This window comes from Leguminivora glycinivorella, chromosome 25 (assembly GCF_023078275.1).
Source record: "Leguminivora glycinivorella isolate SPB_JAAS2020 chromosome 25, LegGlyc_1.1, whole genome shotgun sequence".
Lineage (NCBI taxonomy): Eukaryota > Metazoa > Arthropoda > Insecta > Lepidoptera > Tortricidae > Leguminivora > Leguminivora glycinivorella.
Window position 1 is genome coordinate 5,344,528 of NC_062995.1, and position 22,095 is coordinate 5,366,622.

Here is a 22,095-nt window from a genome sequence, read left to right on the forward strand (position 1 = left end):
TTACCCGCGGCTTCGCCCGCGTAATAAAAGTATTCTTATTGAAACGTCTACAAAAAATAAGATTTTCATTTGGATCCATAGATTTCTTGTTTCTTTGTAGGTACATCTGTCCGCGATTATTTCGATTAAGGTAAAGCGGGGCAATTCTCGACTGGAGGGCCATTGTAACTGATCTATTTGCTGTACGGTCCGGATTTGACTGACTGTACCTTACACATATTACTATTGTTTTTAAAGAAATTCTTGCAATGATTGTTGAATTGTTACACAGCGACCACAGCGTAGGTAGTAGGTACGAATATGTATGTATTTTATCTATATAAATATTTATACTGGGGAAACTTCATACAACCCACATAGCCAGTATCTCGACGCTATGGTCGGTAGGGTAAAAAGTACTTCCTTGAATTATCGCTTACAATTTTTTCCATTTTGCTTAAACTTATTGCAAACGCAAACATATAAAAGGCAAGCAAACAACGATCTTCTTACAGCACATTGAATGTAATAGTTATTACGGATGCAGGATACTCGCCGATGCCTACTTACTAATACCTTCCCACTGAGCCACCTGCATTTTACACTGCCTAGATATCGATTGCCGACCGATTATTCCGACCCCAATCCCTATTCTTATCCCCGTCCCTATCTCTATCTTTGTCCCCGTCCCCATGCCCGTCCTGTCCCTGTCCCCGTCCCTCTCCTATCCCTATTCCCGTCCCCGTCCCCTATTTTTATCCCTATTTCTATCTCTATCCCTATCCCTATCGCTATCGCTATCGCTATCCCTACCCCTATCCCTATCCCAATCCCTATCCCTATCCCTATCCCTATCCCTATCCCTATCCCTATCCCTATCCCTATCCCTATCCCTATCCCTATCCCTATCCCTATCCCTATCCCTATCCCTATCCCTATCCCTAACCCTAACCCTATCCCGTTTCTGTCCCTGTCCCTGTCCCTGACCCTGACCCTGTCCCTGACCCTGTCCCTGTCCCTGTCCCTGTCCCTATCCCAATCCCTATCCCTATCCCTAACCCTAACCCTATCCCGTTTCTGTCCCTGTCCCTGTCCCTGACCCTGACCCTGTCCCGTACCCTGTCCCTGTCCCTGTCCCTGTCCCTAGCCCTGTCCCTGTCCTTGCCCCTGTCAAATTATCATGCTAGGAGGTGAACTTTGAAAAATCCTTTCTTAGTGCTCCTCTAAGGAACTTCCGTGTCAATTTGAAATCTCTTGAACCAGAAGTGAAGATAAAACTAAAGCTATACTTATGGCTATTTTGGATATTTTAACCCCATTGCACAACAACAGGGGAAAAAATTATTTTCCACCTAATTAGATTTTAAAATCGTTGTATTTATCGTGATCAGCGACCCGATAAACCATAAAAACGATACCCATATTGTGATTTGACTTTACCCTCTTTGCACCCCTTTAGGGGTCAAATTTAAAAAAACCTGAAACATGTATTTAGTCATATGTCTTTAGGAATCCTCCTGTGAACTTTCGAATATAATAGTCAAACTAATCTTGTTGCCCCATACAAACTTTGAACCCCCATTTGACCCCCTTAAGAGGTGAATTTTGGAAAATCCTTTCTTATGGCTCCTCTACACTATATAAGGAACCCACGTGCCAAACTTGAAAGCTCTAGGACCAGCGGTTTCGGCTGTGTGTTGATATGTCAGTCAATATCTTCTTTTATATATTTTTTTGATATTTAAACCCCATTGCACCACAACAGGGGAGAAGGTATTTCACTTCCGCCTCGTTAGATTTTAAAAACGTTGTATTTATCGTGATCAGCGACCCGATAAACCATAAAAACGATACCCATATTGATTTTTTGACTTTATCACCCCCTTTTCACCCTTTTAGGGGTTAAATTTTCAAAAAACCTGAAACACGTATTCAGTCATATGTCTTAAGGAATCTCCCTGTGAAGTTTCGAATAAAATAGTCAAACTAATCTTGTTTCCCCATACAAACTTTGAACCCCCATTTGACCCCTTTAGGAGGTGAATTTTGGAAAATCCTTTCTTAGTGCTCCTCTACACCATATAAGGAACCTACGTGCCAAATTTGAAATCTCTAGGACCAGCGGTTTTGGCTGTGCGTTGATATGTCAGTCAGTCAGTCAGCTTCTTCTTTTATATATTTAGATATTGCTAAATACACTGGTAGACTGTAGAGTAACCCTAAATCAGAAAACATAGAGTTCTTATATTATAATTTTATAAAAGTCCCGTGATATATACTATGTACTACTATAGACGGTCAAGCAAAATCTTGTAATTAAAACTATGTGACAAATTTGAAAACTGTAGCGCTCACCGGCTAAATGTTTTCATAAAATGCGTGCTTCCTAAACCTTGACGTTGGTGTAATAATCGACGAGCCAATACTTAAAAAAATATTGAAAGTGTAGGCCGAAGGTTTGTTATCCCATAGAAAATCTTATTTAAGTGACATGATTTGCTTGATCATCTGTACGCAGGTAGGTATACCTTGTAAGTTATAAGCGCCTTCATTTTTATATTAGCATTAGCACCTTTTAGGCCCATAAAAGAAACGATGACATCATTAAGTAACTAGGCGTTATAATTAACGAGATCATCATAAAATGAAGATATTTAAACGGATTAGACATGAGTTTAATAATTTTATATGAACCGTCATTTCGAACGCTACGATCAGAATTCATTACCTAGGTACTAAAATTAAGTTAAATCTTTCTTTCTATCCCTCAAAGGGATAAGTTCACCTTTATACTGTTCTTTACTGTAATTACTGTGTTTTTTGTTATTAATTGTATAATAAAGAGTTTACTACTACTACTACTACTACTACTACTACTACTACTACTACTACTACTACTACTACTACTACTACTGAGTTCATATCGAAACAGCACTTTGGTCATGGGAGCATTGGGAGCCCTTTACGCGTTGCCGATTCTTAAGAACTTAAATACCCACTTGAAGTTGGATGTTAGATGTAAGAAATGGATTTTAGTTTTCCTTTAATATTTACTGTTTTTCGCGACGCTATTATAGTGCTAAATACAATTGAAGAAATTAAATAAAATAGACCTAACTATTTATTGATGCAAAATAATTATAAGCAATTAAAAAAAATACAAAATATATAGTTGCCATGTTTAAGCATTTTACGCCAAACATGTGTCAGTTACGTAGATAGTACATACTTTGCTTCCTCCTAAGTAGGTAATTATCCTTACATTACAGTTACACCGCCGTCAAGTCCATTCAGAGAAAAAAAAACTTTTTCCGTAAAATTTCATTTTTATATTCTATCTCCGGGGAAATTATACTATACTTATTATAAAATATCGATATCGATAAAAAACTTTCTTCTTTCTACCGGGGCCGAGATCACGTGACTGACGTGACAGCAGTGCGCAGTGTGCGACATTGGTGCAGCAGCATGTTAACGCTAGCGGATTAAGGTAAAATATGTATAAATTGTGACCGAAATTTGGTTTTAAAGGACTTATTAAAGTGAGGTGTGCAGAACATGGGATTCCGGTAATCAATGTTCGTCTGCATTTCGTCGGTTGCTTTTGAAATTCTAAAACAAAATGGCGCATATGAAATGTCATTTGCGTTTAGTTACGCCATTTATTTTGTACTCTGTGGCTTTCCAACTTTAGGGTTCTCATACTTTATATGCAATACCTAAGGATATTTTTATCACAATATCTGTTGGAATTTCGAATGGTGAGGACCTTATAGCATACCTACCTATGTAGTAGATATATGTACCCTTTAGGTTTGGATAAACACATACGCTCTATTGATAACACAAAACATATTATTAAGCGACTAAAATGGTAGAACCCTAAGTGCGTTTTCACATTATCCGATCCGATATCGGATGTCGGAAGGATTTCAATAGAAAAAGTCCAAGATGGCGCCTGTAATGTATGGGATATCGGTCCGACATCCGATATCGGATCGGATAATGTGAAAACGCACTAATGTGATTCATATTTTTCTTCAAAAAGGTTCATCCAATGTAGTTGTGTTGTTTTTGTTATTATCCTCGTATCAATTAACGGTTCACAGTATAAATATTATGGGCAGGATTTTAACACCCGAGCATCTAATGATATGATACGCTTCTAACCCCGACTTCTAATTGACGTTTTTTCCACCGCGATACAACCGGCTGACGATTTGTTATCTATGATATCTTCTCATAGAAATATTAATTAATCTAAGGCTTCCAAATTACATATCATCTGACAAAGTATAAATAAAACTTATGGCGATGACGATGACTGAAATTACATTTTTTTTTTACCTGGAACCACCAAGAAAGTGCCAGCTGACTGCTGCTGCTCCTCATGGCCGTTTATCATTATACAAAATATCGCGCGGGAGGCGACTGGTCATACAAACCAGCTCGACGCTCAGGGATTATAATTTTCTGAAGTCGCCGTCATCGTCATGAGGACTTTAACCGATTCGTTTTCGAAAACTTTACGCTGTGGCGGCGAACATTTGTCGATTTTAAAATGACACCCCACCTCTCGTGTGGCATACGCCACGACATTTAATAAACCTCCATGAAATGTGTCACCTCTCGTGTTATTCGCACAGCGCATTAAGGACCAGTTGCATCAACCACATTTGACAGACACATCATTGTCACGCAGCAGACGTCTATGGAAATTCCCGTACAATAAAATTAACGAACGCTTTAACGGTGACAGGCGGTTTGGGTGGAACCGACCCTAAAGTCAATTAACTGGCATCTATATGTTACTTACAGTTATGCCAACATACAGAACAACACTTCCAGGATCACTATTGACTAATTACTTGATTTTCTATTTTAATACAAACAACTTTAAGCATACTTTTCAAACTCTGTTCAGAGCTATACAGTCAACGGATGCAAACAAAGTAACAAAAATATGTATACACGACTTTATTTCTTATACGTTAAGGATGTTTATACATATTTTTGGCACTTTGTCCGCATATATATTTAGTACAGTCAACCAATTGGAACCCTAGGCCACTGTAGAACTATGTCATAGTGACGTTATAAATCAGATTGTAAGAAATCTCTTACTGCTTGTCATTTTGACATGGTTGTAGCATGGCCTAGGGTTCCAATTGGTTGACTGTAGATTATACGACACTAATTATGTAGTCTTTACTGTTATTACAATAAGGTTGTAAACTGAGTGTAAAATATCTCAGAATTTTGAGTGTGGTACATGCACTATGACCCGCGCTCTGCGTTATCAGTCACTGAGTATGATGTGACATTTCATGAGAAGTCTTCGCGCATGTGTTTTCTATATTAATATTTGTGGAGTGTGCAGCGCAGTGTATTGGAAAAGTTAAGGTATGTAAAGTGTTTGACTTTTTAAACTGTAGTTGGTATTTTATTTGTTTGTTTATATGAGTATTATAAGTCTCTCTTAAATCTTAGTTTAACTTCTCTTAAATTTCATGTTTATGGTAATAAGAAACCGTTCCAAAACACGAAGTGTAATTTACTAAAATGTTTTCGCACTTGTATTGTAATGTACTATTTATTCTTGCATCTCAGTCGTACGAACATTAGGATTTTGTGGTAAGGTTACTTCAGCTTTAAGTACCTATTTTACGGTACATAAATTTTGGTACAAAATATGTTGGATTGTTACATTGGGTTTTGACTTTTGACCCATATTCATTCTTCATAATTGATACTCGGTCAAATTCTTTGAATAAGGAAGTTTATGTAAGTTGAACAAAATAAATTTAATATTTTCCGTTTCAAATCAGTCTTGCAATTGAAGTAACATAAGGAAGTCGACTATATTATGTGAGTTTTTGTATAAACTTAGGAGAAACTATGGAGGGTTGCTACTCATTTTTATTTTGGACTCTATTTTTTTATTTTATTAAATTAAATTTCAATATTATGATATTATTATATTAATATCATAATATTGAAATTTCATGTTTTGTTGTGTTGTAGGTCATGTCGTTGTAGAATGCGCATGAATTACTAGACATTACAGATATTAGACATTGTTGCTGAATCTATTTTTAACAACGAAATTATTTCTGTTATTATATTTTCAGGTAAATATGAATGAAGACAGTGATCTACTTATATGCTTAGATGATGAAAAAGAGGAAATACCAAATGCAAATAACAGAGATGAAGAAATGCGACCAATTATTAATAAAAGCAAGGAAGACGATGTTAATACTATTAAAAAACAACTCAAAGAAACTAAGGTAATAAAAAATCAAAGCTGCGATCAAAATTTAAATGATGATTACATACAAGTTATTGATGATGAAGATGATTATGAGCAATCAGTTCAAAAATTAATAAGTGCTGCAAATAGAATAGGGAAAGAAGCCATTAAGAGCAAACAATTGAAAGAAGCAAAAGAAAATATATTAACTAATGATAGTCAAATACATAAAAGTAAATCAACAAGTGATCAAATCACAGATCATATTAGTATGTATGATCCAAGAAGCTCTGTACAAAGTTGTCTTAGAGAAAAAAGAATTGCAGATATAACCAGTTACAAACCGATTTACGAATTTCAACATGTCACGGATGATATACCATATCGTACAAACGAAAATCCTGATAGAAGAACAATGGAAGGCTACATGCAAGATGTGAGGCCTTTAAACAGTATTCAAACTGCACGAAATGTACATAATATCCACCATGATATAGATAGATCAGAAGATAGTTTAACAACGGATGAACATTATCCTACAATAGACAGGCATGGATATGCTCACAGATCTGAAATTCCCTTGAGTAAGGATTTTTATCCCTATGATCCAATAAACAGAAATCCTTATTTATATATACCTAGAAACACAAATAGTTGTAAGTATAATGCAATGCCCATGGACACACACGATTATCTTTATATGCCACAAGAAATGTTAAGCAGAGATGAATATAGACGTGCTGAAATGAGCAGAGTTCAACAATTTTATGCTCATAGACCAGATTTGAGTAGACTTGATAACTACAACCATAGTGATATTGAAAGAAATGCTTACAGACCACTTGAACAAGTAAGAAGTGATGATTATGGAAATATTATGACCAATGGATTTCCTTACAGTTATTATATACCTGATAATGCTTTAGATGGCTATCGGAAATCAATGATGAGCAGACATGCGTATAGACCAGGTGGAATAAGCATTGAAGATTATGAACGCTCCTTGAGAAATTTGCAAGTATACGGCGACACTTATAGACCACCGATAGGTTTAAGTTTGAATCCGTATAGATCAGTAGAAGTACCTCACCTTTACAAACCTAAATTAGTAAATACGGATAGCTGTCGAGAACCGATGGTAACAAGAAATGAATTCTATCCAGGAACTGCAGGTACAAATTATTCCTACGAACCACGAAACGACCGCTATAGAACTCAATTTGGTGATGCTAACAGGAATGAAAATTCTACACTGAATTTATCTTTCAAACGAGAAACAATCAATACCACTGCTAATAAGCCAAGAAATGGGAGTGAAGGTGAAAATAACCTACAAACTACTTTAAGTGCAGGAAACCAAGTATACAAAGCGCCATTTGATACTTTATACAATTATCAAAATGATCCAAGGTACAGACCAATAACAGGCCACATGAGGAGAAAAACACCTAATTTAAGTGTAAATAAAGCAGAATCAGAACATATGCATACATATAGACTAGAAGTGCCTATTAGAAGTGATAGACCAGATACAGTAATTTTGAGTACTAAAAACATTTATCATGATAAAGAGCTTGTTGCAAATGCCGAATTTAATGCGTTAGCTACATCTGAAACAATTTGTAACAACAATCTTAAGATTAAAAGTATACAAACAAGTTCTAAAATAATTGATAACAGTGGAGCTGCATTAGATAAAGATGCTAAACAATTTATAAATGATCTAAACAAGGCACATGAAGAAAAAGTTGATTGCAAAATAAATTCAGTAGAAAAAAATAGTATACGACTATTGGTCGTTTTTTTCACACGTGTGAAAGACCTCGTCAAAGACACTTTTCCAGAATTTTCTAAATCGCTTGAAAAAGAGATTGGTAATTTAGGAGCAAGGACGAATAGTGGAAGACTGAAAACAGATATACAATTCATTTGTCCTTTATATTGTTCTGTGTCCACGTATTCTTTACCCCGATTTGACAATACTGAAGACGATAATACGATAGAAAAACATGTAAATCGCGCTAAAATTTGTGAAGTGTGTAGTTGTATTCAAAATTGTTATAAGTCGTACAGGAAAAAATGTTTTAATATAGTATCACAAACTAGTGAAAGTCCAGATGTTGCAGATAAAGAATCTGAGATACTAAACATGCCAAATGAGAGTGAATCTAGAGTTCGAATACAAACAGTTATATGCGCGCGACAAGCCACAGACAGTAATAAAATCGCTGTAGAATCTAGGAATAATGAGGATATGGATTTAAACGAGGAATTGCAAAAAGATAAAAACTACTTTAATCCTGATGGCAAAATGAATAAAAGTCATGTAGACAAAAGGATACAAGACTCATTGTCCGTCATAAATTTCAACCTTTCTAACAAAAATATTGAAAACGCAAGCAATTCTCCAGAATGGGTTTCAACTATATGTATTGATAATGATGTATCATTACGTATTAACACTCATAGCAAGTGCATGGAGATTGAAAAACCAACTTTTAAGGGCAAACAAAATAAAGAAGAAATAATAATCGACTACAGTAGAAAAGCAAGACAGAATTTAAATGAAAACAGAGTCGTCGAGGAAATTTATCCCAAGGACAAAAATGAAGCCAAGTTCATTCTCTCCTTATCGTTCAATAATACATCTAATGCATCAACATTAAAGGATGAGATAATTAAACAACCGGACACCGTTTACACATGTCATATATGCAGTTGTACATTCCCTTACTTCACGTTATTTGTAAGTCATATGCAGAAAGAACATAATATAAATGAGGTTGACGAAGATATATCAGAAGAATGTGTTTCAAGAAAATGTCCTTTCTGTGGAGTTTATTCCAAACAGAAGAACCACAATGAACATGTTAAAAGAGCTCACCCAGAGATTTTTACTCATAAAGAAGAAACTAGTGAAACAGAAGCGACAAAAGTGAATAAAAGAAGGAAATCGATGAAAAGAAAGTTCATATTTACATGTCTGGTGTGTCATAAGAACCTCAAGTCATGGGAAGTACAAAGGCATAGAGAGATAGAACATAAGGGGCTGAAGATAGCGAAGATGTTTACTAAGAAATTATCAAATATGGATTAATCTGTTAAGAAACCAAACCAAAAATTTAAGATTTTAAGCATAATACCAAAAATAGAATTGTTACATTTTCAAGATTTTTACTTAGTTAAGGAAAAATAAAACAAAACATCGATAGACAGTATACACTTATATTTACAAATCATAATCAATTTAGAGTATTTTAAGTACATGTCAACATTAATACTTATTTTCATCTACCACACGGTAGAAACAGCATCCTTTACGTTAACCACCATGGTCTATTGACCGTATAGTCTTCAACATTTGATTGTCTATTGTCATTATAATTATCCTGCGTCCTTTGTGTTGGCTGATTATATCCATAATTATCATTTCTGTTATAATTCGTTTGATCCCGATTATTATTTCCATAATTTTGTGAATTATATTTATTGTCATAATTATTATTCCTGACTGGTTTTCGCGTAGTATAATAGCTTTGCGAATTTTGTTGACTGTTATAATCACCATTATATTCTGATGAAACAATGCCTCTATTTGGTTTTTGTGTTGTTTGTCTATTATTACTGCCTTGTGTATCGTAATTATTATAATCTTGTTGATTATATGGTCTACCTCTATTATAGTCCTGTTCTCTATTATTGGCACCATTTTGACTTCCAGGATAATTATTTACATTTCTATCTGGACGCTGTGCATTATCCTGACTATTACCTGGACGTCTATTATTGTAATTTGCATTATTTGGCCGCTCATTATATACACTGTCCTGTCTATTATTGCTACCATAATTATTATCATAGTTATTGTTGTTGCTACCAGAATTAGCATTATTATTTCCATAATTAGCATTACTATTTCCATAATTGGCATTATTATTTCCATAATTGCCATTATTATTACCATAATTATCACTATTCCCGTAGTTCTGATTATTGTCGGTATAATTCCTGATTTTCTGCGAGCCGAAGATCTGTGACGCTATAAAGGCCCGTTGGAGCTTGGCATAGAGGCCTGGGGTTTCGGCAGCGCCACAGGACCTGCCTAGTGACGTCACGCCCACGAGACGCCAGATACAGTCTTCCTGGAGTTGTGCAGGGCCACCGGAGTCACCCTGGAAATACAGAATGTACCTTTAAATAAAAAAAAACAAAATATATATTGGGGGACACCTTACGCAGATCAACCTAGTGCCTTTGTTTAGTGATAAAATTTGGTTGACCGTCTATATATTCGCCAACAAACTGTTCCGCAGTTTGGCGAAGTTATTGTGTTTTGTCTTTACTTAGCAATAAATTAAAAAAAAAATGTCCCGAGGAACTCTTACCTTCGATTTATGTTTTACCTGACAAGTATCCTTCCCTCCCCTTTCCTCGCCCGCACAGATCACTTGAAGGTCCTTAAGGCTGCTTCCTTGAGATCCCGAGGACCTCTTACCTTCGATTTATGTCCTAAACTATGCTAGAAAGAGATAAGAGATGATTTACCTGACAAGTATCTTTCCCTCTCCTTTCCTCGCCCGCACAGATCTGGCTCTCACTCGAAGGTCCTTGAGGCCCCGAGGACCTCTTACCTTCGATGTATGTCCTAAACTATGCTAGAAAGAGATAGAGATGATTTACCTGACAAGTATCCTTCCCCCCCCTTTCCTCGCCCGCACAGATCTGACTCTCACTCGAAGGTCCTTGAGGCAGCTTTCTTGAGGTGCCGAGGACCTCTTGGCATCGGTTGATATCCCAAACTGGGAGGGAGACGCTACGGAGCTCCAGGGATTGGTCGCCTCCTGGAAATTATGTTGTGTTTTTAAATATTATTTGTTATTAATATATTCAAAGTCACTGGCTAGACTAATTTGTTCCGTCTATTGTCCTTTGAGTCGTCGGCAACCCGAACCCTCCTTGGAACTTGTTCACTCCTTTTTGCTGTGTACTTAACACAGCAAAAGGGAGTGTAGAAGTTTCTAATGGATTGGCAACGCGCATATGGCACTCCTTGAGTTGCAGGCGTCCATAAGTTACGGTGACTGCTTTCCATCAGGCGGGACGTATGCTTGTTTGCCACCTACGTAGTATAAAAAAACGACCCTCAGTCATGAGGTTTCGACGAGGAAGAAGATATTCAGCTCAATAGCCAAGTAACACTTACCATATTCAGTGCGGCCCCAACCAGTAGCGATGATAGGCGTGCCCACCGCTGGGGCGGCACCCAGGCACGCTGGCTTCACCACCTCGGAGAATCTGGAACATGAGAGCAGACGGTCAATATAATGGTCATAGGTAAGTGCAGTAGGTATTTAAGTTTTTTTTTTAATATCACGTCGGTGGCAAATACGTATACGGCCCGCCTGATGGAAAGCGGTCACCGTAACCTATGGACGCCTGCAACTTAAAGGGTGTCACATGCGCGTTGCCGACCCATTAGAATCTTGTACACTCCTTTTTTGAAGAAACCCATATTGTAGTTCATCGAGAATACCTCGGCAAGGAGCTCATTCCACAGCCGGAGCGTTCGTGGGAGGAAATTCCTCTGAAACCGTACGGTGAGCGACCATTTAGGTTGGAAGGTGTGTAGATTGAGCGCCCTGTCGATGGCGAGCGCCGATGATGAAAAATAAGTTGAAAGAAAATACCAAAATGTTTGTAGCTCAAACAAAACGGAAATATAGCCGCTGGGAAGGAATTTCACTCCTTGGTAGTGCGCATAAGAAAAGAAGACTCTTATATTCTTTTGTGTTTCACTTACCTTTTAGACGATTTGTTGGGTCTCCCACCACATGTAAGAACAGTTTTCGGCCTTAGTAGGTATTTAGAAGCAAGATTCTTGTGTTTTTTTTTTTTAATTTATGGCTTCAGTCCATTATTGGGACTATTTCGCCAGTGTCAAGGTGATATGAGCTAATATCAATTAGTGATTTTGGTACGGTAAGTACGACAGTGTACGGTGAGTTAGCACGTAAATTGATAGCTAGGTTTTACAAGAGCACGTGGACTACTGGCCGTTGACGACAAAAAAGAGGCTAAACGCGTTTCGAGATTAATTCTTCATCAGCTTCTCACTACAACATTAGTTTACTGCATAATTTTAAGCTATCGATATTACACTTTAAACAACATTATTGAGCAAAAGAAAAAGAAATTATTCACGACAAGAAACCGCTAAGGGCCCCCACAGACGGGAGACAAAACTGTTTTGTCTCCGTCGCTCGGTCTATGGGCTAGTATGAAGGTGCGCACACGAGGCGACGCAACTTTTCATACAAATACGACGGAGACAAAACAGTTTTGTCTCCCGTCTGTGGAGGCCCTAAGATGGCGCTCAAACCGGAAGTCCGACTCTTGTGTTTGATTCTTACTTGATAGTGTTGACAAGTTTGACAAGCGCCAAGTCGTAGTAAGACTTAGGTAGCTTGTACTTCGGGTGTCTGATGACGGCTGCGACCTTGACGACTAGCGCTCCAGGGTCGTCCAGGTATGACGAGCCGAGTTGCACCGCGCTGGGAGGTCCACTGTAAAAAATAGATGACGATTAGGGTTGGGTAAAGTTTGTGCGGAAAGAGAAGAATTACGTACTTTTTTTTAAATTATAAATGGGCTTACTCTTGGCCACAGACTAGCCGAAGGCAAAGACGTGGCCTACGATGGAGTGAGCTCGCCCAGAAGATGCCTGTTCACTCTTGATTTGAGGGACTCGTAGCCAATTGCACCAACGCTTACTATAATATCATTAATTATCGTAGGTAGGACAGAACCAGATTGCGTTTCGATCCAAGCGCGGATCCAGCTTCGTACCCAGGGGGGAGTCACGTCACAGTATAATAAAGAGTACTATCGTACAGTATGGCCACTCCCGCTCCCCGCTGAAAGTGCTGCCCACCCCCTCTCGGTTACCTCACAGTTACCGCCTGTCAAAAACGTGAACAGTCGACCTGTCATATCTCACTCACACAAGCATAGTACGCGTTCACCTACACGAGCTTAGACAGTGTGCTAGGAACGCGCCTCTTTCATATATTTGATCGCCAGTATCCGTGGTGTGGTCACGTGGTCTATTTGTATGGCCAACCTAGGCTCCAGGGGGGGGGGTCATGGGGAACACCGCGCATGTTTCGATCGGCGTCTAGCTTCAACGATTGTCATTTCGGCTAGGCCGACTGGTCTGTGGGTAAAGTATGCATACTTTCTAAGACTCTTCTCTTTTACAACCACAGAATCCAAAGAGGCTTTTACTATCTATAGGTACACATGTATACTAGGCTTAGAATAAATTTAAAAGTGGAAAATGTCTGCCTTGGGTGAGACTTGAACTCACAGCCTCTGGATCGATACTCCAGCGCTCTGCCAACTGAGCCACCAAGACTTCAACCAAGCCAGCGAAATTTTCCATTACTAAGGTCAATGGGACCCGTAGCGACATCTACCGTAAGAGTGTTAAACTTCTTAAACAACAACCGGAGTTCCAAGTCATATTGGAAATGTATACTGTCAAGAAGCTTCATGAAGTCAGGTTCATGAAGGACGCGCAACACAAGGGAAGGGAGATAATGTAGAGGCTCTGGCTTGTCGGCTTTAAGATGGGCCATTCTTTTCTTGAATGTTTGGATGCTGAAGCCGAGAATAGGTAGTTAATACACATTAAGGGTAGATGCGGAAGATTTTGATGGTTCGAGTTTGTAATTATTTTGCCATCTGTGCAAACAACGAGCTATCATTACCGTCATTCATTTAAGGGTTGGTCTCTTGTCTGTGGAGCAACTCCTTCCATGTGTGCGGGTCTTCTGCCTTCCTTTTTAACCCCCGACGTAAAAACGAAGGGGTGTTATAAGTTTGACGTGTCTGTCTGTCTGTCTGTCTGTCTGTCTGTCTGTCTGTCTGTCTGTCTGTCTGTCTGTCTGTCTGTTTGTCTGTGTGTGTGTCTGTCTGTGGCATCGTAGCTCTCGAACGGATGAACCGATTTTGATTTAGTTTTTTTTATCTGAAAGCTGAGTTAGTCGGGAGTGCTCTTAGCCATGTTTCATGAAAATCGGTCCACTAGATCGCGGTCGGGGGTTTTTTCAAAATTTTAATTTTTTAATTGATGAATTCGTTGTGTCGTATCGTGCCCAACCATTTTCCCTCTTCAGTTATTTATAGTTCTCAGCAAACTTCTTTTGAACGAGCTATGAGTAGTGATGAAATAGTAACTTACTTCACAACGGTGTTGTCCCGATCCTGGAACGAGCAGTGGGCTGCAGTCAGGATAAACTGGTCACTGACGAGGGAGCCTCCGCATTTCCACGAGTAGCCAGCTGACTGAAAACAGATGACTGTTACAATCTGATAATAGTTATTTGTTATACAAGGGGGAAAAGTTGTATTTTAACACACGAGAAGTAATATACATTTGCACCCGAGTGTAACACAATACTTTTCCCCTCACTATAGCATGGAAACTACAATGCAAAAAATGCGCTTATCACTGCTTCCAGTAGTTCCACAGGTGGTAAATCATCTTTATTACTAAATTCATCTACTTTTATCAATTTTAAAGCAGTTAATTTGACTTTATTCAAGGTCATATTACTTTACCCACTAGTGGATAAAATGCGTTTTTATCCGCTGGTATTAAAGGACAAAACACGTGTTTCCGAGCTAGTGAGGGAAAATATATTAATGGAAAAGAGTGGTGCTTCCGCTTTATTAGTAGAGCGGCGAGAGGGTCTCGGAAAAAGTTGATGTGACTGGAGAGTATACTGCTGACAAGTGGTATCGTTGTGATCGGTAGACTTTACTGAGTACGAAATAATGACTTGTCGCATTCTCAGACTGTGGGAGGGTTAACTATGACGTCACAAAGATCGCGGTCCCGGGTTTCATTTTTTTGCCAATTTGTCTAGAACCCCTTATCCAATTTTGAAAAATGAGGTGTCAATTGAAAGCGTATAACATGCTGATTAAGATTTCTTATATGTGAAAAGTATAGTTTTGTTAGTTATTTTTTAATTAACAATAATGCAAAAAATACTTTTTTTTTACTCTCTTTTTTGATTTTTGTGACTCAAAAAGGCAATGAAAACGGCCACTTAGCTAAAAAATATGTTATATAAATCATTTAACTACATTATTAAGCTATCTGTTGCTTTTTAAATTTCTACGATCGGATAATAAATAAGCAAACTACAACCACATACCTGTAGGCGGGGAGTACCGCTTGACACGCGTTCCCATACATTCGGCGTCTATCAAATTACACCTCGCGCAAAATTCGTTTCAAGCAGATATACCTCTAATCTTATTCATCGTAACCTATCAATATTGGTATCATTTGAAAGGACAATTAAAGTACTTTAAGAAACATTGTCAATCATTTTCTTAAAATCAATAATCGCCAGTCTGCGGTGGTTACAAAGGAAAAAAGTGGGTATGCAATTTGACTGGTTTGATACCCTAGACGAGTTTAAAAGGGGAGGTAAAGGTGACATATGGGGTTTTCTCTGGCCTAAAAGCTACACAGAGGGTCAGGGGAGAAAAAAACTAGGGTTTAAGTTTAGTTTTAAGTTATTTTTTCCTTTATTTGTTGATTTTATTGTGTTTAATTTTTTTGTTTTTTTTATCAAGGATACACGTTGGTTTCTTTTGCTAAAAGTTCCCTTTTTTATGAGAAATGTTATGAATTTTATGGCATTTTCCGATAGAGACTAAAATTAACTTTCAAATAACACCTACACTAATTTTTGTGTATGGATGTGTGTTCTCTGGAATGGGTAAATAGTATAAACTAGATGTTTTCATAAATCAAGTTTACTTAAGTACCTGAATTTTCCTCCATCCTAGTAACGCCATATGTGGAAACTCCTGTATGTCCACCACTTTCCCCCCCACCACCAGAGGCACAGTGGTGGGTGCACATTTCCTCACGCTGATTTGAACTGGCTCTGGACGCGGGAGGAGAGGGATAGCTTGGACTGCTTTCGTGCCGAGTGCTTTGTACTCGTCGCATTCTGAAAACGACATAAAATACGGTGAAAAAGTTGAGCTTAGCTCGACAAACCTTGTTTGCCCACAACTTTTTAATTCTGTACTCCTTGAGGTGCTTAGCGGTAGCCTAGCGGTAAGTACGTGCGGCTTTCGTTCCGAAGGTCGCGGGTTCGAACCCCGGCCGCACCAATGAGTTTTTCGGAATTTATGTGCGAAATGTCATTTGATATTTGCCAGTCGCTTTTCGGTGAAGGAGAACATCCTGAGGAAATCGGACTACTTAATTCCAATAAGGTCTAGTTTACCCTTCAGGTTGGAAGGTCAGGTGGCAGTCACTTTCGAAAAACTAGTGCCTACGCCAAACCTTGGGATTAGTTGTCAAAGCGGACCCCAGGCTCCCATGAGCCGTGGCAAATGCAGGGATAACGCAAATAGGTTCAATTCTTTATTAATTTTAATGAATAGGAGCGAGTTTTCTGCAGCGAAGCGGATTGAAAATGACCCAATGGGTGTATAGGGTTAAATAGTAAGTATTAAATCATTTTTATGTTCTCCGTGTGAAAAGTAGCAACTTTCTGCTCACTGCACTAAAATAAGTTTGTCTTGTCTGTCTCCGTGGAAAGAGAACAATAAATATTAGTACATATTTCTTGACCACTAGACAGGAATTTTCACTTTACAAGTTTTCGCCTCTCGGAAGAAAACTTGTAAAGTGGTTAAGGGCGAATGTAGTATAATAAACCTTGAGGACGTCAGCTGCCATTTAGTTGGTGGGTTGAAGAATGGCAGCCACCGAAAGACGTAAATAAAAGTCATCGCCTCTCGACTATTCAGGTATGAACAAAAAAAACACGTAAAAATACGAACTATTTAATAGTTACTTACTTCGTTCCGCCAGTTCTATGTACCTCTTCTTCTCCACATTACTCATATAGTCCTCATCAGGTCCAATAATAATCTCCGGTGTAGCGTCATCATCAGGAAACGCTATAGAATCTTCGTCTTTTGGCCTCGCGTTAACCCCATAGTTAGGCTTCGAGGTAACCACATAGTTAGGCCTTTTGGTCACCGGCCTATTCGTTATAGGAGGCCCATTAGTAACCACAGGTCTAACCCCTTTGTTATACGGGTTTTCGTAACTGTTAACCCCTTTGTTAAACGGGTTCTCTGTCGTGTAATAATTGTTATAATTCGGTTTTTGTGTGTAATAGTCACCTACATCGTTTATTTTCCCGTCATAAATATTATTATTGTTATATTCTTGTAGATTCTGTGCCCTTTTATTGGTTGTAGTTTTCTTTTTTGGTTTTACCGTAGTGCTGTAAGTACTAGTTGTGTTCTTTTTTCTTTTATAATCGTTCTGGTTTCTGTCTAAATTGAATTGTGGTAGAAAGGGGTTATTGTAGAGATCAAATTCGTATGCTTTTGTGGTCTCTTCTCGCTTGGTTGTTTGTCTGTATGTTTTCTCGGGTTTACGTGTCGTGTACGATCCGTATGAAGGGTGATGCGTTGGGAATGGTTTGAATCCTTGAAATAAATCTGTAAAAATAAAAAATAAATATGTGTTTTGGGAAAACAACCGAAGTACGTGAAATCGTTCTTTTCTTTTGTCTTTGGTTTTAAGTAGACCTTATAGGAACGTCGCCTATCGTCTATCGCGGCGGCTTTGTAAGAATGCGCGAAGTAGGCTATTGGACTGTAAAGGCTGACCAAAAATATTTGACTATTGTCAAGAGGGCGCTTTTATTCTGATGTATGCGGTGACAGTTCAGTATAGAGGTAAGTAGTATGAAGAGAATAGTTGTAATAAAATTCCGCAACATGGAGCGTAGTCAATATACTTATTTCTGGTCAGGCTTTAACTGCGCGCAACTTCTGACGTCTTTAGACGTCAATGGGTTATGAATATGGGTGATAAAAATACTTCCGAGAAATTTGCCGGGACCGGTTTTGGGATATGTACCTATCACACCAAACGCCGCCGTATCAGATGTTTTCAGTCGCTACTCTGATCTACTGACCCAGGTCCTTTTACACGACTTAGGTACCTACTTTACAATGTATTATACATAAATAAGGGCGCTACTTTATTTTTAATTGTCATAATTTTGGTGTAAAATGTTTAAACATGGCAACAATCTTATTTATTTCAATTTTGTTTGACTTAATTATTTTTAAAATCGGGACTTAATCGCGTATGACTACCTACACATTAAACTGACCTCCAACGTTCCAGGGACGGCGTTGCCCCCGTGGTCTCGGAGAAGACTGGGTTGATATGACAACACCCTGACAGCCGCGCGAGTTTTTCGAACTACACGCACTTGGTTTTGATACGCGATTAAGTCCCGAGTTTTAAAATAATTATGTGTAATAATCGTGAAAGTTAAAATCAATGTTTTGTTTGATTTCTTCTATATTATGTTGCACTGTACCTAGTTCTTATTATTTTAGACATACCTTATGGTTTCGTATGTAGCAACAGCAAGACCGAGCCGCCAAAATATAACAATAAACCAAAAGTGCAATGTTCTTGATGACTAAATACCTAAACAATATAAATAGCACACGGCGAGAATCCAGTTTATAATATATTAACTACTAATAGGTACGCTCATTATTGTGTTATGCAATAAAACAACAATTTACCGGTCGTTTGCATAAAATCAACATAAATACAATGACGCGGGAAATATGGCCGCGGTTTTCATAAATATTGATCCATTCGCGCTTAATAAAATCGTATTTTAACTTGATAACAGTGTATATTGATAGATTTTATGATAAACAATCATGCATGCACTCAAAGCGGACCCCCGGCCCCCATGAGCCGTGGCAAATGCCGGGATAACGCAATGAGGATGATGATGCATGTATTAAACTCATGCCTGTATTTCCAAAATATTCCAGAATTTTCATATTATTTCTACGTGATTTCTACCTACTCAATGAGAAAAGATCGCGCACGGACCGGAACTGGTTACTAATAAAATTTGTTTTTAAAATCCCTATCAATTCGGTAAGCGTATTGTTGACTTAGCCAAACGAAAGACTAACCAAATGAATAAGTAGGTAAGTACATTACCTACAGTTAATTCGGGTAAGCGCTTCAAGATAGATTAAAAAAAAACAGTAGGGTGCCAATTAATCAATTAATACATTTCGTATTTCAAAGTAACCGATTGAATTTATACGTTCGAATCGGCTTCCGGGTGTTTCCAATATTTGTGACTTTTACGTTGGATCCGGGGTTCCCCGGAAACGAACAGGTTCTTATATTTTTATACTCTTGATTTTAGCACACACATACTTACATATAATCAAGAATGCAACCCCAAAAAGGGTAGGCAGATCACATGAATCGAATCGAAGGGTTGAAAGATTTGAATGTTTTTTTTTTTAAACTATCGGGCGCTAAATCCATAGGTACTTATATTATAAATGGGAAAGTGTGTGTGTCTGTTTGTTTGTCCGTCTTTCACGGCAAAACGGAGCGACGAATTGACGTGATTTTTTAAGTGGAGATAGTTGAAGGGATGGAGAGTGACATAGGTTACCTACTTTTTGTCTCTTTCTAACGCGAGCGAAGCCGCGGACAAAAGCTAGTATAATATAATACGTGATCGCGTCAAATCAAATCGGTACAGTTTAATCGTCCCATATAGACAGACCTTTAAAGTGGAAATTTAAGTAATTTATCAAAAGTTACAGTGCGCATGCGTCAGCAACACCCTTAACTGATCAATTTGAACTTTGAGCCTTAATTCCTTAAAATAAGGTATACAATCTCTCATTTAACTGATACGAACTAAATATGGATTTCTCTCGTTGATCGATAATGAAGACTATTTAAATGGCGGACGTAAACCTTAAACCTTAACCTTTCCGTAACCCCAAGGGCTTCCTAGTATTCTGAGGTCCGTAAACGTAAAGCACACGTAGGTATGTAAGCTCAGAATAGTGCTACCTTACGGAAAGGAGTCTTCATGCGCTGGTAGCCTAGCGGTAAGTGCGTGCGACTTTCGTTCTGGAGGTCGCGGGTTCGAACCCCGGCTCGCACCAATGACTTTTTCACTTATGTGCGAAATGTCATTTGATATTTGCCAGTCGCTTTTCGGTGAAGGAAAACATCGTGAGGAAACCGGACTAATTCCAATAAGGTCTAGTTACCATTCGGGTTGGAAGGTCTGATGGCAGTCGCTTTCGTAAAACTAGTGCCTATCTTGGGATTAGTTGTCAAAGCAGACCCCAGGCTCCCATGAGTCGTGGTGAATGCCGGGATAACGCAAGGAGGATGATAATGAGTCTTACCATAAAACTGTGACGTGACAGAGGTCACCAGAATCAGCAAGAGCGCGGTCCGGCCGACACACGACGCCATCTTTCGGGCAATCTGGAAATAGAATACCTGATCTTAGTTATTTTGGGTATGGCCAACAACTTGTGAAACCAGTTTTTGATACAGTTTTTAGGGTTCCGTAGTCAACTAGGAACCCTTATAGTTTCGCCATGTCTGTCTGTCCGTCCGTCCGTCCGTCCGTCCGTCCGCGGATAATCTCAGTAACCGTAAGCACTAGAAAGCTGAAATTTGGTACCAATACGTATATCAATCACGCCAACAAAGTGCAAAAATAAAAAATGGAAAAAAATGTTTTATTAGGGTACCCCCTCTACATGTAAAGTGGGGGCTGATATTTTTTTTCATTCCAACCCCAACGTGTGATATATTGTTGGATAGGTATTTAAAAATGAATAAGGCCGTTTACTAAGACTGTTTTTTGATAATATTAATATTTTCGGAAATAATCGCTCCTAAAGGAAAAAAAAGTGCGTCCCCCCCTCTAACTTTTGAACCATATGTTTAAAAAATATGAAAAAAATCACAAAAGTAGAACTTTATAAATACTTTCTAGGAAAATTGTTTTGAACTTGATAGGTTCAGTAGTTTTTGAGAAAAATACGAAAAACTACGGAACCCTACACTGAGCGTGGCCCGACACGCTCTTGGCCGGTTTTTTTTGGTCTGGAGTTCAGTTAAATCTAAATGAAATTTTGGATGTCGGTGGCTAGGTATACAATATACCTCTATAATTATATTTTATTATTATGAATGGGCTTACTCTTGACCACAGACTAGCCAAAGGCAGACGTGGCCTACGATGGAGTGAGCTCGCTCAGAAGATGCCTGTTCACCCTTGATTTGAATTCCCAGCTCAACCCAGCAACCTTCAAATCAAGGGTGAATAGGCAGCTTCTAGGCGAACTCACTCCATCGTAGGCCACGTCTTTGCCTTTGGCTAGTCTGTGGCCATTATAACGTTAACGGAATGGTGGCCGCTAGCACAGAATATATAATAGTACAAGTCCGCTAGACAGATGTAAGAACTAAGAAGCGCCTGGCATCCGTTGGCTAGTTGGGTGGACGCAAGCGCGGATCCAGCTTCGAGCCCAGGGGGGGTCATGTGGTAAAGGCCCAGGCCCTCCGAGGGGGGTCACGTGGTCCATTTGTATGGCCAGCCTAGGCTCCAGGGGGGGGGGTCATGCCCCCCCTGGATCCGCGCATGGGTGGACGACTGAATGAGACTAGACTAGCTCAGGACCGGGACAAGTGCCGTAGGTACTAGAAGAGAGGCCTATGCTCAGCCACAGTATGTGTGTATAATAAAGAGTACTATCGTACAGTATGGCCACCCCCGCTCCCCGCTGAAAGTGCCGTCCTCCCCCCTCGGTTACCGCCCGTCAAGAACCGAGTCGACCTGTCATATTTCATTCTTAACAAGCATAGTACGCGTTCACCTACACGAGCTTAGCCTGGTGCTAGGAACGCGCCTCTTTCATATATTCGGAACACT

General features: G+C 38.8%; 2 protein-coding genes across 2 annotated transcripts in view; one reads left to right on the forward strand and one right to left on the reverse strand.

Moving 5' to 3' along the window:
• The first annotated feature begins 5,314 nt into the window (after nucleotides 1-5,314).
• Nucleotides 5,315-9,329, forward strand: LOC125239073. The gene is made up of 2 exons (XM_048146550.1): nucleotides 5,315-5,382; nucleotides 6,111-9,329. Exon 2 carries the CDS (start codon nucleotides 6,117-6,119, stop codon nucleotides 9,327-9,329), a length of 3,213 nt encoding a protein of 1,070 aa, XP_048002507.1. The 5' UTR covers nucleotides 5,315-5,382; nucleotides 6,111-6,116.
• A 114-nt stretch (nucleotides 9,330-9,443) lies between these two features.
• LOC125239074 overlaps nucleotides 9,444-22,095 on the reverse strand; it is a 41,527-nt gene continuing 28,875 nt past the window's right edge. The window contains exons 2-9 of the mRNA XM_048146551.1: nucleotides 20,555-20,636; nucleotides 17,129-17,782; nucleotides 16,079-16,266; nucleotides 14,475-14,578; nucleotides 12,643-12,795; nucleotides 11,436-11,527; nucleotides 10,913-11,073; nucleotides 9,444-10,404 (exon numbers count right to left, since the gene is read on the reverse strand). Of these exons, the coding sequence (XP_048002508.1) occupies nucleotides 9,550-10,404; nucleotides 10,913-11,073; nucleotides 11,436-11,527; nucleotides 12,643-12,795; nucleotides 14,475-14,578; nucleotides 16,079-16,266; nucleotides 17,129-17,782; nucleotides 20,555-20,624 (2,277 nt within the window). The 5' untranslated portion in view covers nucleotides 20,625-20,636 and the 3' untranslated portion in view covers nucleotides 9,444-9,549. The remainder of the gene's footprint in view (nucleotides 10,405-10,912; nucleotides 11,074-11,435; nucleotides 11,528-12,642; nucleotides 12,796-14,474; nucleotides 14,579-16,078; nucleotides 16,267-17,128; nucleotides 17,783-20,554; nucleotides 20,637-22,095) is intronic.